This window comes from Peromyscus leucopus, chromosome 5 (genome assembly GCF_004664715.2).
Source record: "Peromyscus leucopus breed LL Stock chromosome 5, UCI_PerLeu_2.1, whole genome shotgun sequence".
Taxonomy (NCBI): domain Eukaryota; kingdom Metazoa; phylum Chordata; class Mammalia; order Rodentia; family Cricetidae; genus Peromyscus; species Peromyscus leucopus.
The window spans coordinates 47,826,633-47,841,896 of record NC_051067.1 but is presented as its reverse complement, the minus strand read 5'-3'; the positions used below and the strand labels follow the sequence as shown (position 1 = coordinate 47,841,896).

General features: G+C 37.8%; 1 protein-coding gene across 6 annotated transcripts in view; it reads left to right on the top strand.

Annotated features, from left to right (window-relative positions):
* Positions 1-15,264, top strand: part of Arid4b (AT-rich interaction domain 4B) — a 121,075-nt gene that overhangs the window by 75,537 nt on the left and 30,274 nt on the right. For 3 of the 6 annotated variants that reach the window (XR_005091610.1, XM_028859858.2, XM_028859853.2), the window contains exons 12-17: positions 955-1,027; positions 3,234-3,328; positions 4,171-4,268; positions 7,115-7,355; positions 7,776-7,951; positions 13,029-13,292. Coding sequence is in view for 5 of the 6 variants with exons in the window: in XM_028859858.2 (XP_028715691.1) it covers positions 955-1,027; positions 3,234-3,328; positions 4,171-4,268; positions 7,115-7,355; positions 7,776-7,951; positions 13,029-13,292 (947 nt within the window). In the remaining variant the exon portion in view is untranslated. The remainder of the gene's footprint in view (positions 1-954; positions 1,028-3,233; positions 3,329-4,170; positions 4,269-7,114; positions 7,356-7,775; positions 7,952-13,028; positions 13,293-15,264) is intronic. The other 3 variants (XM_028859874.2, XM_028859869.2, XM_028859864.2) reach the window with 2 other exon arrangements.

Below are 15,264 nucleotides of genomic sequence, written 5' to 3'. Positions count from 1 at the left end.
AACAATGGCAGTGGAAATGTGATTTTTCCAAATTAGAAATACGTTTAGCTTTGTTAGCATACTAGTTGGATTTCCTACGACTGTTAGAACTTTGCTTCCAGTTGGAGTAACTGCACAGCTTGCTTCTGTGTGCTGAGTCATTCGCTGCAGTCACTCCTGACCATGTCTGTCACAGCAGGCTCCATAGCTGCTTCTTTCATTTGATTCAGCACCTAGCATAGCGCCCACACTTACAGGTGCTTTTTGTTTGTTGAATGGATGAAAGTCAATGAATTGGTGAGTTCCTCAATCTTACCTACTACCCTGCTCCTTGCAGGTTGCTTCAGGACCAGCTCCCTACTGCCACAGCCCTTGGCCACAGCAGCAAGAAGCTAGTCCCTCCCTTGTAATTGATAATTCGGGGAACTATTTTATTACTTGAAGATTTCCCTAAGTCTGAATCTTCAGGTATTGTAGATCAAGTTTGTTCCCCACTTCACTGATCATATAAGCTTGAAGTACTATCCAGTGGGGCTGCCTGTAATGAAGGATACTTAGAGCAAATGGGACCTGTGCTTACCGAGTTCCTTGAGGAACAATAATGGAATCAGCTTTGATGTTCAACTCTAGCCCAATTTTAATACAAGTGAGAGTAGGTGTTCTTGAGCCTGTGACCCTGATTTAAAAACTAGATCTCTGATAACAGTACAGAGTTCAACAGTTTTATTAGAGTTTTTTTCTTATACAAAAATTAACAGTTGGAATTCTGTTGAGATACCTTTTAGGATGTGTTCTTCTCTATAGTGCAAAATGTCTAGACATGGTTTTGAACAACTTAGTAGTATAAAATATTTTGTAAACTGCCTTTGGAATACTGAAATGAGTATTAGTTTTTGCTTTTGGTAAGACATTGCTTGCATTAATAAAATTCTGAATTGAGGAAAACAATATCTTTTCTTCTGTGGTTAAAATTAGGAAGAAATAGAACCATTTCCAGAGGAAAGGGAGAACTTTCTTCAGCAGCTCTATAAGTTCATGGAAGATAGAGGTGAGTGTGTTGCTCTTACTGTGTAAGTTCATGGAGGATAGATGAGTGTGCCACTCTTGCTGTGTAAACTCATGGAAGATGGGGGTGAGCGTATCATTCTTAACTGTGTGTAAGATAGAAAACAAAAGATCACACTTGCTTGGGCATTGATTCCTAAGACCCAGCCTCACAGACCAAGAGAATTTAACCAAGTAGAGATCCAGAAATAGAGAAAGAAGTGTAGGCTGGTTGTAATGGTTCTTGTCTTTAATCCCAGTACTAGGGAGTTTAGTGCAGGAAGATTGTGAGCTTGAGGCTAGCCTGGAGTACATAGTGAGATCCGGTATCAAAAAGCTCCCTCTCACTCGAAGAAAAAGAGAAGTCTGGGCAAAACAAAACTGTAACAGTCTCCAGCTGAGTGTGGCAGCTTTCTGAATTTTGCAAAAGAAATGTAAAGAATAGGGCTGGTGGTGTGGCTTAGTTGGTAACAGTGCTTGTCTGGCATGCATGAAGCCACATAACACCGAGTGTTGTGACAAATACTATAATCAATCCTAGCACTCTCCCAGTGGAGACAGGATTTAGAAGTTTAAGATTATCCTCAGCTACTTAGCAGATTTGAAGCTAGCCTGGGCTACATGAAACCCTTCTTACACCACACCCTCCAAAGGAGACAAAGACTAAAATGGGACCTAGTGGTATAAACCTGTTATTTCAGCTACTCAGGAGGCTGAGCCAAAGAGGATTCAAGTCAGCCTAGGCAGGTTGGCGAGACCTGTCTCAAAAGTAAAAGTAAAGCTGAGGGATGACTTATTTGATAAAGTGTTTGCCCTGTAAGTATGAGTATATGAGTTTAATCCCCATCACCAATATTTTAAAAAGCAAGGTAGGGTGGCATGTACATGGAATTCTAATGCTGAGAAGGCAGAGACATGCCTACCAGTTTAGCCAAATAGGTGAAATCAGTGAGAGGCACTGAAAAAACAAAAATGCCTCTGGCCTCCACATACATGTACATGTACAGAACATGAACCATATTTAAAGTAAGAAGGAGGGATGGAGAGATGGCTCGGTGGACAACAGTACTGACTTTTTCCAGAGGACTTGCACCCCATGTGGTAGCTAACAACTGTCTGTAGCTCTGGCTCCATGGGACCTGAGGCCATCAGGCATACATGGTACACAGACATACATGCATGCAAAGCATCATTCATATAAAATAAAAATCTCAAATGAAGTAAAAAGTAGGCAAAGTTCATAGTTCATTTAATATATAATATAATACTTGCCTAGCACGTTCAAAACTTGCTCAGTCCCTGGTCTCACACACATGCAGGCACACATGAACTAAATCGGGGCAGAAGATACATGCTAACCTTTTAAAATTTACCATGCCAGTCTAGACCTTCTAGAACTGTTTCTGGTTTTGTTTTTGTATTAACGAATGGTAATGGCTGTTATAGTATGGGTATTACTTTTTTTATTCTTTATTGCTAAATATTTTTGATCCCTCTATTATTTGTTTGTATGCATGGAGACTTAGCCTAAGAAGTGTGGCCTTCCTTCTAGTTTTATATGATATACAAGAAAAAGTGTAGAAAATGAGTAAAGCCTAAATAGAGAAGAATGATAATGATATGCTAATCCACTCATCCCCCTGGGTTTGGGGAAGGGCGTGTCAGCCTGGCTCTGTCTTCTTATTTCCTCTACTAATTTCGGACATCTTGGTAGTTTTCCTTAGTGTCTCCTTGAGAGTTTCCTCTGTTGAATGAAACACAAGTTTAGCTTTACTGGAGAATCATTTGGAGTGTTAATAAGGAAAGTACAAAGAAAGCCTCATAAAATAGCTGATTGGCAGCTGCCCAGTGTGTATCTCAGTACTTTAGGTTTTCTCAGCTTCGTCTCCCTAATGTTTGAAAGGTTGGTAATTTGTTAAGCCTTACTTGATATTCATCCTCTATATCAGCAGAGGGAAGATGCTAGAAAGAAACGTAAGACTGTAAAAATCTGGTGTGTAAAGAAAATGGTGACATGGATTTAGATCAGAAAGTTGTGGGATTTTTCCTGTTTTTGTGGTGGTTGTTGTTTTGTTTTTGTTTTTGTCTTTGTTTTTGTTTTTTTAGGTCCTGTGGAGTATGTATGTGGTAAACATTGGTATTATGTGAATCTTTTGAGATTTTAGATGAAAATCTGTAGCATGGTGCTAATATAGTTTATGTTTTAATAGGTACACCTATTAACAAGCGACCTGTGCTTGGGTATCGGAATTTGAATCTTTTTAAGTTATTCAGACTTGTACACAAACTTGGAGGATTTGATAACGTAAGTACTATAATCTCACTATAAATTATATGGTTGAATGTGGTTTTCATATAATGTACTTTCTTACCTGTCTGTCATCTCTAAAATTATTGTTTATTAATAAGAATGTAACAGTATTAGGATGAAAAATACAGTTTAGAAACACAGAATAAAGATGATTTTTTTCAGTGACAAGTCTGATTCCCTGTTGAGTGTGTCAGATTTTGATGAAGTCCTGGTGAGTCGAGTCAAGGCACTGCCACAGGAGTGGAAACACTTTTTTCTGCCTTTTTCTTTTTAAAATGAGGATCTTAGTATGTAGCCCTCACTAGCCTGGAACTCCAAGGTCCACTTGCTTCTCTTTCCCCAGTGTAGGGATTAAAGGTGTGTGTCACCACACCAAGATTCTCCCTCCCTTTCACTAAAACTGTGTTGAGTTGATCTGAGATGGTGTTTTAATGTGCATGATTCCTCCAACTCAGAATGTCCTATAGATTAAAATGCCTTACTAAGCCCATAGAATAGTTTTGATTTACTAGCTTGTGAGTTTGCTAAGAAGACTATACTTTGAATTTTTTCTTTTTGTTAGAAGCATTGATCTGCAAAACATACACTTTGACATTTACCATAACTGAATTTATTTAAAAGTCTAATCGCCCAGTATTTTGATACTTAGAACTGTCTGACATTTGTTAGAGTAATAAAGCTTTTTATTTGTAAGCCACATTTAAAATTTATCATGGTATATTTCATGCTTTTAAGCCTAGAACCAAGAAATGTTAAAGCACATCATATTTGTTATGTATGTAAAATGTATTACTGTCTTCCCACCTTTGAAAATTTTTATTTTCTTTGTCCATTAGATTGAAAGTGGAGCTGTTTGGAAGCAAGTCTACCAAGACCTTGGGATCCCTGTCTTAAATTCAGCTGCAGGATACAATGTTAAATGTGCTTATAAAAAGTAAGCCAGTGTACTCAGTGTGTTTATCTTCAATATCTTACCTAGAAAACAGCATGGGGTATATCATTTAACTTAAACTATTTTAGAAAAAAATGGAATTTTTTACTAGATATTAGATATATAAGAATCTGTAAAGAAAATATTGAATGCCAGGATCATTTGAAAAGTACTGCATAGAGCCGGGCGGTGGTGGCGCATGCCTTTAATCCTAGTACTTGGGAGGCAGAGCCAGGCGGATCTCTGTGATTTCGAGGCCAGCCTGGTCTACAAATTGAGTTCCAGGAAAGGCGCAAAGCTACACAGAGAAACCCTGTCTCAAAAAACAAAAACAAAAACAAAAAAGAAGAAGAAGAAGAAGAAAAATAAAAGGAAAGTACTGCATAGAAATTAAAAATGTCCCAGCCGGGCGGTGGTGGCGCACACCTTTAATCCCAGCACTCGGGAGGCAGAGCCAGGCGGATCTCTGTGAGTTCAAGGCCAGCCTGGGCTACCAAGTGAGCTCCAGGAAAGGCGCAAAGCTACACAGAGAAACCCTGTCTCGAAAAACCAAAAAAAAAAAAAAAAAAAAAAAAAGAAATAAAAAAATGTCCCAAAGCCAAAGAGATCCCATTAAATTAGCTGTTTTCTTATATAAAGCGGGTTACTACAATTTACCTCTTAGGAGTACTCTGCTGATTTTATGAACTTTACTAAAGTTCCTGATACCTTGCATATTAGAAATACTCAACAATAGATTTTTACCATTAATAATTTTAATAGCTTCTGCTAATCCTTCTGATAGCTACTGTTGTTACTTTTATTTAGAGTATAACTTTTCACTCATACCACAGGTATTATTTTTTAAGTTCTTTGAAAGCTTCATGTGTGTGTTGACCATATTCACCCCCAATCTTCCCCAATTCACCTTTCCCTCTCCACACGTTCAACGTTGTCTCTCTCTCTCCCCTTCCTTCTCTTCCCTCCCTCCATGCCCCCCCCCTTTCCCCTTTCAAGATCAATTTGTGCTGCCCAAATATTCTTGGATGTGTGGTCTTCTACTTAGAGAGCAGTTAACTTACCAGGTTCTACACTCTTTGGAGAAAATTGTCTCTCCCTCTCCCAGCCACTAACACTTGCCCATAGAGCCACAGCTTGGGTGGAATTAGGTGCCCAACTCTTTTTTCCTTCCTGAGATTTGGTCTGGATTTTGTTTGCATGAGTTTGTACATTCTGTCACAGCTTCTGTGAGTTCATGTGTGTAGCTACCCTGCTGTGTCTGAAAGACACTGTTTCTTTGTAGTCATCTATCACCTCCATCCCTTCTTCCAAAATGATCTCTGCTTCTTGGGCTGGGGATTGTGCCAAACACACACACACACACTTTTTCCCTCTCTCTTTATGAATGACCATTTGGCAGTCTCTTATTCTCTGTACCTTAGCTATAATCTATAATCTACTGCAAATAGGAGTTTCTCAGGTGATCTATGAGTATAATGATAAATCATTAGGAGTTGGTTTAATTCTATGTCTGTCTAGCTGCAATAGTAGTAGTAGGCTCTCCCCTAGTGCTTGTGACCTGTGTAGCCACAGGTTCCTAGCCCGATAATGGTACTCGGGTATGGGTTTCATTCTATGAAGTTGGACTTAAATCTAATCAGAAAGTAGTTGCTTACTCCCATAATGTTTGTGCCACTGTTGCTCTAGTGGACATGCCTTTCCAGGCCAGTCATTATTGTAGCTTGAAGGGTTAAGAATAGCTGGGTATGATTGAAGATTACTTTTCTCTTCCAGTAGTTTGCATATCACCTTCCGGCACTATAAAAGTGAGCATGTAGGGATGAAATATCCAGGTTTGTAATAGCTTGATTTCATCATGTCCTATTACTCAAGCATGTGGTATCTTCAGCAATAGGATCTTACTATCCAGTCCTGAACAGTAACCAAGAGCAATGCAATAGCCTGGAATGTTTTGGGGGCGTGGTGGGGGGTTGTCTTTAGACCGTCAGTCCAATAACTCCAAAGGAAGTAACTCATACCTTCACTGGACTTTTTTTATTTGTTATCCTCTGGTGTCTAGTATGGGCATTGTTGCCATTATAGGGTAATGTTTTTCTCAGAAGGTGTTATTTATCCATACCCCTTCCCTAACATAACCCTGACTCCCTCACTCCAGTTTAACCCTCATGTTCCATTATTCCCCTTTAACCTTTTATACAAGTGTATTCTACTCCCTCCCTTAAAAGTCCCTCCCTGTGACTCCTTAGTAATTCCCTGACCTCTGTGGGTATTCCTAATGAAATACATATATTCTGAAGGTTCAGCAGTAACATTCCCAGACAAGAGAAAAGGTGTAATTGTCTTTCTGGGGCTAGGTTACCTCACTCAGAGTGATTGTTTCTAGCCCAATTCATTTACCTGTAACTTTAAAAAATCGATTTGCTTTATTTGATAAAAATGTTTTACTTGTGTGTGGGGTTCTTTGTTGTTGTTGTTTTAAGTGGGGAGAGAAAAATCTAGGCATAGTGGCCTACATCTATAATCTCAGAATTTAGGAGGCTGAAATAGGAGGGTCAAGAATTTGGGGGTTACATAATTAGACCTTTTCTCAATAAAAGACAGGGGATAAATAATTGGAATGCACTGAAGTGATTATAACCTAAAACAAAATGCATATTTAGATAACAAACAACTCTGTAACTTAGTCATGAAAATGCATACCTGCGACCCTAGGAGACTTATGTATTGCCTCCAGCTTCAGGCTGCCTCAAAAGATGAAACAAAGAAAACAAACCAAAGCATTTCCCCACACTGTTCATTAATATATTGAAATGTTTCTTACCAAATGTATCTTCTGTGCATGTTTCCAGGTACTTATATGGCTTTGAGGAGTACTGCAGGTCAGCTAATATTGACTTTCAGATGGCATTGCCAGAGAAAGTTCTTAACAAGCCATGTAAGGATTGTGAAAATAAAGAGATAAAAGTTAAGGAAGAAAGTGAGACAGAGATCAAAGAAGTAAATGTGGAAGATAATAAGAACATGGTACCAAAAGAGGAGACACCAGCTGAGGATGAGAGTGAAAGAAAAGAAAACATCCAGCCCTCTCTGGTAACCTGATGCTGTTCATTTTCATTTGTCGTCTTGATATATTTTCTACAGCCTTTTTAAAGTTCCCCAAATTAATTTACTAGTGTATTATGCAGTATTTTACTTCATTGTATCTTGTGTTAACGGCATTTGTTAGTTTTTGATATGCTGGAGATTAAGCCCCGAGTCCCAAACTCTTCTACTGAGATATATCCCCAGCCCTCAAATGTTACTTTAGTTTTTATAGTAACTCTTCAAACTGAGTTTTAGCTATTTTCATGTAGTGTATTTAAAATGTAGGAGTATCTGACAGAGCATGCTGCTTATCAGTAGTAATAGCTTGTCGTATTGGTTGGCACCTCTTGTTGCTGACAACTAGGATCATGGATTTAGGCTTAAGTTTTTACTGTTGTTGGTTTAGTTCTTCTGGTCTTTCTCTAGGGAAGTAAAAAGAGTTTATTAGAATCTATACCTGCACAGTCTGATCAAGAAAAAGAAGCCAACATTAGAAAACTAGAAGAAAAGGACAACTCAGACGACAAAGACAGTGACAGAGCTAGGGCAGAGGAGTCCCTCGGCACAGAGGTAGATGCTGAAGAAGAGCAAGCACGATCTGGGTAAGATACTTGACTTGGTCATGATGCATTGTGGCTGGCTACAGTCTTATCATTTGCTCTTGTGAATATTTGAAACTAAATTGATTTGATTGATGAAGTACTGAAGAGTTATTTGCATTCTTTAAGAAAAATTGATTCCTTCAGAGACCCCATTAATGTGAATTATTGTTAAGATCATATTTTTTGATCTATTCTTGCTCTCATCATGGAAATTTATAAATAATTATTTTGAGGGAACCTGCTCTTTACTGCACTAAGGTCTGACTGGGTAATAAAGAGTCATGAAGATGATATACTGACGGTGGGGCTCCTAGGGTATATGTGCATCTTAAACAGAGAGTGTGGGTCATTTTGGCTGTGTGTGGTGAGTAGTACTTACTTGGCTACTTGAGAATGTTGACTTAAATGCTCTGCTGTCGGGTTCTTGGCTTTGTAGGTAATCTTTGATTGTATCTTTGAGATTTTAAAAAAAATCATAAGCATCCATAGGGTTAGGAGCGTTTTTAAATAAATACAACCAACTTTTTTTCATTTTAGTATTTTGAAAATTTAGTTATAATATACAAATAGGGAAGAAAAATAAAACTAAATGTGACCAGGTAAATATAGTACTGAGTGTAGTAAGGAGTGCTTTTTATATATTGTTATATCTCTCTGTATATATATGGACATACTTGAAGTATACCTTACATTTCTGTTGTTGGAGATTATTCCAGTTAAGAAACTTAGTAAAAATTGGGGTTTTTACTGAAACATGTTGATCACTTTAGCTTTCTGAAATATAGAAGAAAACAGTACAGAGGTATGGTTTGTTATACTCCTGGCAAGATGGAGCAGGACAGTGCAAGGTTCAGATGAATGTAGCAGAATGTGTGTTGTATGGCTTCATAGTGTTTGTGTAGAGAATATTAGAAGTGTTCCTACCAGAAACTTCCAACTCAAGAAAAAATTTATATGCAGCTGTCGGCTAAAAATCTGGGAGTGACATTGTCTCTGGAGTGTTTTACTGCTCACAGATACTTGTTAGTAATTCTTTTGTGTTCTCACTAAGTGTCCTTTAGTCAAGTTGGTCCTTTAGTCAAACTCTATTTTAAAGTTTTGTCTCTTTAACTTCTCGGTTGTATGAGTTCTTTATGTACTGTGAATATTCATGAGTACAGTTGTGGTCTGCATATTGATAATAAAGCCAATCCTGTTCATGTGACGATTACTGTATAGCCTAGGCATATAGAAAGCTGGCCTTTCTAGGTATATATAAGTGCACTTTATATTTGTACGGCAACACATTTCTAAGAATGTATCCCTTTTATCAAGTAATGCATGACTGTTCATACCACAGACCAAAGCTTTTCTTTGTGAACACTTACATTTGATATTATTTAAACACATGAAGGAAATGACTCTTAAAAGTGCAGTTGTGTTGCTTAACCATAGGTATGTTCTGAGAAACTGTTGCTAGGCAATGTTATTGTTGTGTGTAGCATAGAAAGTGTCCTTACATATATTAAACTGGCTATGGCATCACTAGGTAGCACAATCTTAAGGGCCATTCAATGTATGTGCAGTGTCATCATGACTGTGCTATGTGTTTTCTTATATGCCCTGCTATACCACTCGAGTTCATCTGCCCTCCGTCCTCCTGCCTTGCTGCCTCCTTTCCAGCACTGTTGCACCCACGTGGTTGCCAATGGGTAATGGGTGGGTTGCACACAAAGTGCCGGTACCCTAGACATAGAGCTGAGTACTTCCTGGCAGGATGGTGCAAGGTTTTATCATACTACTCATGTCACACTATTTAAAATGAATTGTTAGTTTCTGGAATTTTCTTTCTTTTTGTTTTGTTTTGTTTTGTTTTTTCAAGACAGGGTTTCTCTGTGTAGCTTTGCGCCTTTCCTGGGACTCACTTGGTAGCCCAGGCTGGCCCCGAACTCACAGAGATCCTCCTGCCTCTGCCTCCCGAGTGCTGGGATTAAAGGCGTGCGCCACCACCGCCCGGCTGTTTCTGGAATTTTCTGTTCAATATTTTTTTAACTGACAGTGATGTGAGTAACTAAAACTGGGAAAAGCAAAACTACAGATAAAGGCAGACATCAATTGATTTCTCAGTGTTGTTATTAAGTGCTAAGAGAATATTTACAAATATAAAAAAATTAAATATATTGGGATATGAGATGTTTTTTGGTTTGTTTTTGGTATTTAAGTTTTCCCTGCTTGGTCACCACCTAGAATTTTTCTCCGTCCTAAATCCATAATATGGGTTAGGAGATTTAAAAGGTTAATACTTAAGATGCTTGGCTTAGTACTTGCTGTTCAGTACATATTTTTTAATACTGTGGCTTCGTTTCCTTCTTACATTGTGAGTAGTAATATCAGACTAGGGAAATCCTCCATTTCTCTGTTGATTCAGGTGAAAAGTTTATTTTGATGTAGTTTGTTCCCCAAACATTATTGTTCTTCAGAAGACAAGTAACTTCAGGACTGTCAGGATTGCTTAGTGGGTAAAAACGTCTGCCCTCCAAGTCTGACTGCCTAAGTTGGAGCCCCGGAACTCACAGTGGAAGAAGAGGACCAACTCCCCCAAACTGCCCTCTGACCTCCATACTTGCCCTGTGGCCTGGTGCACTTGTACTCATACTCAACATACATTAGCACAATGATTTTTTAAAAGATGTACATATGTGTGTGTGCTTTTACGTAATATGTATATCAGCTTAGTTTTTAATGAGTATGTTGGTTATAATTGGTATTTTCAGGAAATGTCTTTCTGGGCATTCTGTATCCCATCAAGTTCATCATTCACTCTTTGAATTTACCAGCAATGCCTTTGAACAAAGCAGTTTTCTTTGGCTAATTGCCAGTATTTATTCTGTTTGCTCTTTGAACTTCAGTGTGTGGTTTAATAAAATTTCATTTAGTTTGTGTCTGAGATTGTATATAAGTGCAAATTTTAAAATTTTTGGTTGATCTGTTTCACAATTTCCAGTGTTCTGTTTCTTCAACCATGTACAGGACTGTCTTTATGTCTGATAATATTGGCATGTACCCAGTGGGCTCAGTGTATTATTTGATGTATGAGTTGGGTATTTTCACTAACTTATTTTGGAGCTTTTTTTCCTTTGTACTGTGCTCCTCATCATTCACTCCCTTTCTCTTAGATGTCCAGGATGTAATCCTAAAACATGAAGGAGTAGTATTCCTCTACTAGTGGTTTTAGTGTATGATGTAAATAGCACAGTCATTTAAGGTTATTCTTAATAGATATAATGCCATCTCTGATTTTGTAGTTATCTTGGCTAATTAAAATACTTCTTCATGATAGAAATGCTAATGTTTGCTGAATGACAGTTCATGTTTTTCATTTCAGACTAAAGCTATTGTCATTTAGGCCTAGGCTTCTAAATACTGACTGACTTGACTATACCTGAGTCTTTGCCTGTTTCTTTGTTTTGAGTTTCTGAGACCAGGGTCTTGCTATGTTGTCTTTGATCTAGAGATCCTCCTGGCTCAGCCTCCTGAGTACTGGAAGAATTACAGGCTTGAGCCTCCACTCAGACAAAATTGTTGGATCTAGCCTTCGTGAACTCACTCATCATTCTATGTATCTATAGGTGTTCTCATTACCCATATAATTATATAGCTGAGACACATCACTTAAAAGATTTTATGAAAGACTCTAAAACTGAAATTAGTACTGCTGGGGGCTTTTCTGTATCTATATTCATATGATTACACATTTCTAGCTATGAAGTGATAGATCCTTTCTGAGAGAGACTTGTTGATAGTTCCCTCACATTGCAAAGTAGACAAACTGTCTAAATATAACACTGAGTTGATATTGAAACTTAATTTTTATAAAACTAGTGATTGGGAAGATTCGAACCTGGAGATTTTATCCAATTTTTTCAATACAGATTTATGGATAATAGAAGAAAAACATGAAGCTGGCATGGTGTTGAACTCTAGGGGCTGTGGCAGGAGGGTCACAAGTTCAAGGCTGGACTTGCCTACATAATAAGACAGTCTCAAAATTGCAATTGAAAAAAAGGAAAAAGAAAAAAAAAGCAGGAATACAAATGGCCATTTTAGAAATTATGTGGTATTGAGATGATGAAAATAGCTTAGTGCTCTTAAGTTTGGGATAGTTTGTGTTTTAGTTTCCAGTATTTGGAGCTGGCCTCTCAATTTGCCTACTTTTTAAGAAACTTTCAGGTTGAAAGAATCTGTGGTAGGAAAGTTCAGTAAATGTCTGGTAAAGCACAGAAATTGTGATATTTGCATAGATAGATGTGATATTCATGTGACTGCAGTAGAAAATTCCTATGAAAATTAAAATTGTATTTTACATTTACTCCAACATTTGAGGATCTGGTTGGAGCATATCTCATCATTACTAAGAGTTGCCATTTGTTAGTAAATAATGTTTGTTTTAAACATTCTTAGGTTGGAAATATTTGTTTTAGAATAAGTTTTAATCAGAAAATGGCAGTTGAGTGTTGGGTGTGGGTGTGTGTGTGTGTGTGTGAGAGAGAGAGAGAGAGAGAGAGAGAGAGAGAGAGAGAGAGAGAGAGAGAGAGAGCGCACTGAGAGCGCGCTGAGTTGTAAAGCACACGCCCATAATAAAACTTGAGAGAACGGTTAGTTAGGCATACTAGTTTCCTGCCATTCAACACAACTTATGTTCTTTTGATGGGTGGAAATCAATCATTCACACTTAATCTCTCTCTGTCTCTCTGTCTGTCATTTGAGCAGGGTCATACTATATAGCCTGGACTGGCCTCTGAACTCACATTGAGCTTCCTACCTCATCCTCCCAATGACTGGGATTGCAGTACAGGAAATTTTCTTTTAATGGACTTATTTTTGCTTCTTCATTTTCCTCTAAATAGGTCTTTCTGACACTTGTCCTCTCACAGGTTTTAGTTTTTAATGCTAAATTGAAACTCAGAGCATTTTATACACATGGAACCTGCTGTTCTGGAACAATCACAGCCACGATTTTTATCAGTATATGTGGTTTGGAACTGAAACGCATATGAAGTAACTTTTATTAACTCTGCAATTTTTTAAACCTTTCAAGAGATGAAACCAATAAAGATGAAGATGAAGATGATGAAGAAATAGAAGAGGAGGAGGAGGAAGAAGAGGAGGAAGAAGATGAGGATGAAGATGATGACGACAACAATGAAGAAGAGGAGTTTGAGTGCTATCCACCAGGCATGAAAGTCCAAGTGCGGTATGGACGAGGGAAAAATCAAAAAATGTATGAAGCTAGTATAAAAGATTCTGATGTCGAAGGTGGAGAGGTCCTTTACTTGGTGCATTACTGCGGATGGAATGTGAGGTAACTTGAGTTTCAGCTAGTGATTATTACAACCAATTCTAAAATACTTTTCTATTTAAAAACTTACATAACGAATTACAGACTTACTAGTATTCTAACTGAAATCACATTAACATTAAAAATACCAAGCTTTTAGCATGTAAATACCTCACTTAATGACACCCTACCACTCTGCTTCATGTTTTCAGCACTTCACAGACATCTTTAGTGTATGAAAGATAGGTCTAAACAGTTAAGTTTAATACATGGAGATTAATAGATTGTAAAACTGAAATGAGATGATAGAAAAGCCTCACACAGGTAATGGTTTTCACTTCTTGACTTCATCATATCATTACCAGGCTGCCTGCTTTCTCCATTTTCAATCCCTGCACTCTTCTTTGTGGTCTTCCTAGTCATCACACCCTCCTTCAGTAGGCAAGGATTTCAGAGTTGGAATTGCTTAAAGAAGCATCACCGAGTCTTAAAAGACCTTATTATCAGCAGCTACATTACTACTTTTTCAGAAGTCTCAGAGACTTGTTTGTATTTTTGAAACTGAAAACACCAGCAAGTGTGCTAAGAGAGAGAGAGCACCTGCCCACTGCTCCTGAGGCCAGGCAATGAAAGACAATGCAGAGGTCTTGGATATAGGTTGTGGTCAATGACTTGAGATTTTAACTTGCATAATTTTGTGGAGTTTATCTGAAGAGACTGCATTTCAGTCTTCCCCAAAATTGAGAAGTCAGTTTTTAAGACAAACCACTTAGTTGCTTTTAACTTTGGGATATTTTGGAATATTTATTGTTACATATGAAATTATATGCATCTAGCCTGTGATAGTTGGATCTTGAGAAAAATTAAACTTAGTTGTTTCTATTGGTTTTATGAAGGGAATCCTTGTGTTTTCTAAGAACACTACAGTTGTCAAGCTTTTTAGCTAAAGTTATTTTTTGGGAAGAGGTGTGGCTCCTAGGTAGAGTACCTACTAAGCACCGTGTGTCCTTCAGTTCAGTCTCTACTATCACGTGTACACAAATGCAGTATTCAGAAAACATTTAAAATTCTCCATTTCTTAGTAGTACACCTTTTGTTCTGTTGTAACAGTGGCAAGTTCTGGAAGTGTAACCTAATCTCATTGCCTTTCTAATTTGAGAAAAGTATAATTTTGGTCTTTTCTAACTCTAGGAAGAAAACAGCAGCTTAAGTCAGGAAGTTCAGAGACTCATTAAATTTCTGGTCAGTAAGACTAGTAAAGGTGTGGATTTTAAGAATGCCTTCTTACCAGTGCTTTGAAGTGTTGTCCTGAAGCATAGACTTTGCAGATGGTACATGCACCCTTGGATACAGTCTATCCTCGTAGCTGTTGGCTCTTCTGTCTTTATTGCATGGCAATTTTCTCATTGACAGGCTGGCTGTAACTAGAAACCTCAGATTCTTCCATGGGCATATTCTGTACAGTGTTTTAGTCTTGGGCAGTTTCATCTTACTGAATAAAGGTGTTAAGGTGGTCTTGCTTCTTCCTCAGGTGCATGAAAACTAAGTGTAGACTATGGAGCCTGAAGGCTGAGCCAGCCCAGCTTCAGGACCACCACAGAGTAGAGAGGCTTGCTGTCCTTTCCGATCTTCATTCTTAGTTACTTTGCTGATTTCCACACAGACGCAGTTGTTGTTCTTGGCTTATATTGAATGCAGTGCTTGAAGTTTCATGACCGATGAATAAAGTTTAGGCATTGTTCAGATTTCACAGCATTAGGGCTTGATTATCTTTACTAATTGGCTTCCTAAGCAAAAGCATAAGAAATAAGACACAAAGGAAATTATTTCACAACTTAAATGTAACTTTTTATAAAACCAGTAAAACCATCATGATTTTCTATTTTTAAAAAAAAGATTGATTAAAGATAAACATAGTTCTGTTAGTGTTTGGGTTTCAGAAGGTAGAAGGGAATATCCAGTATTTCAGTTTTGAAATTGATAGAAGCAAAGGAAG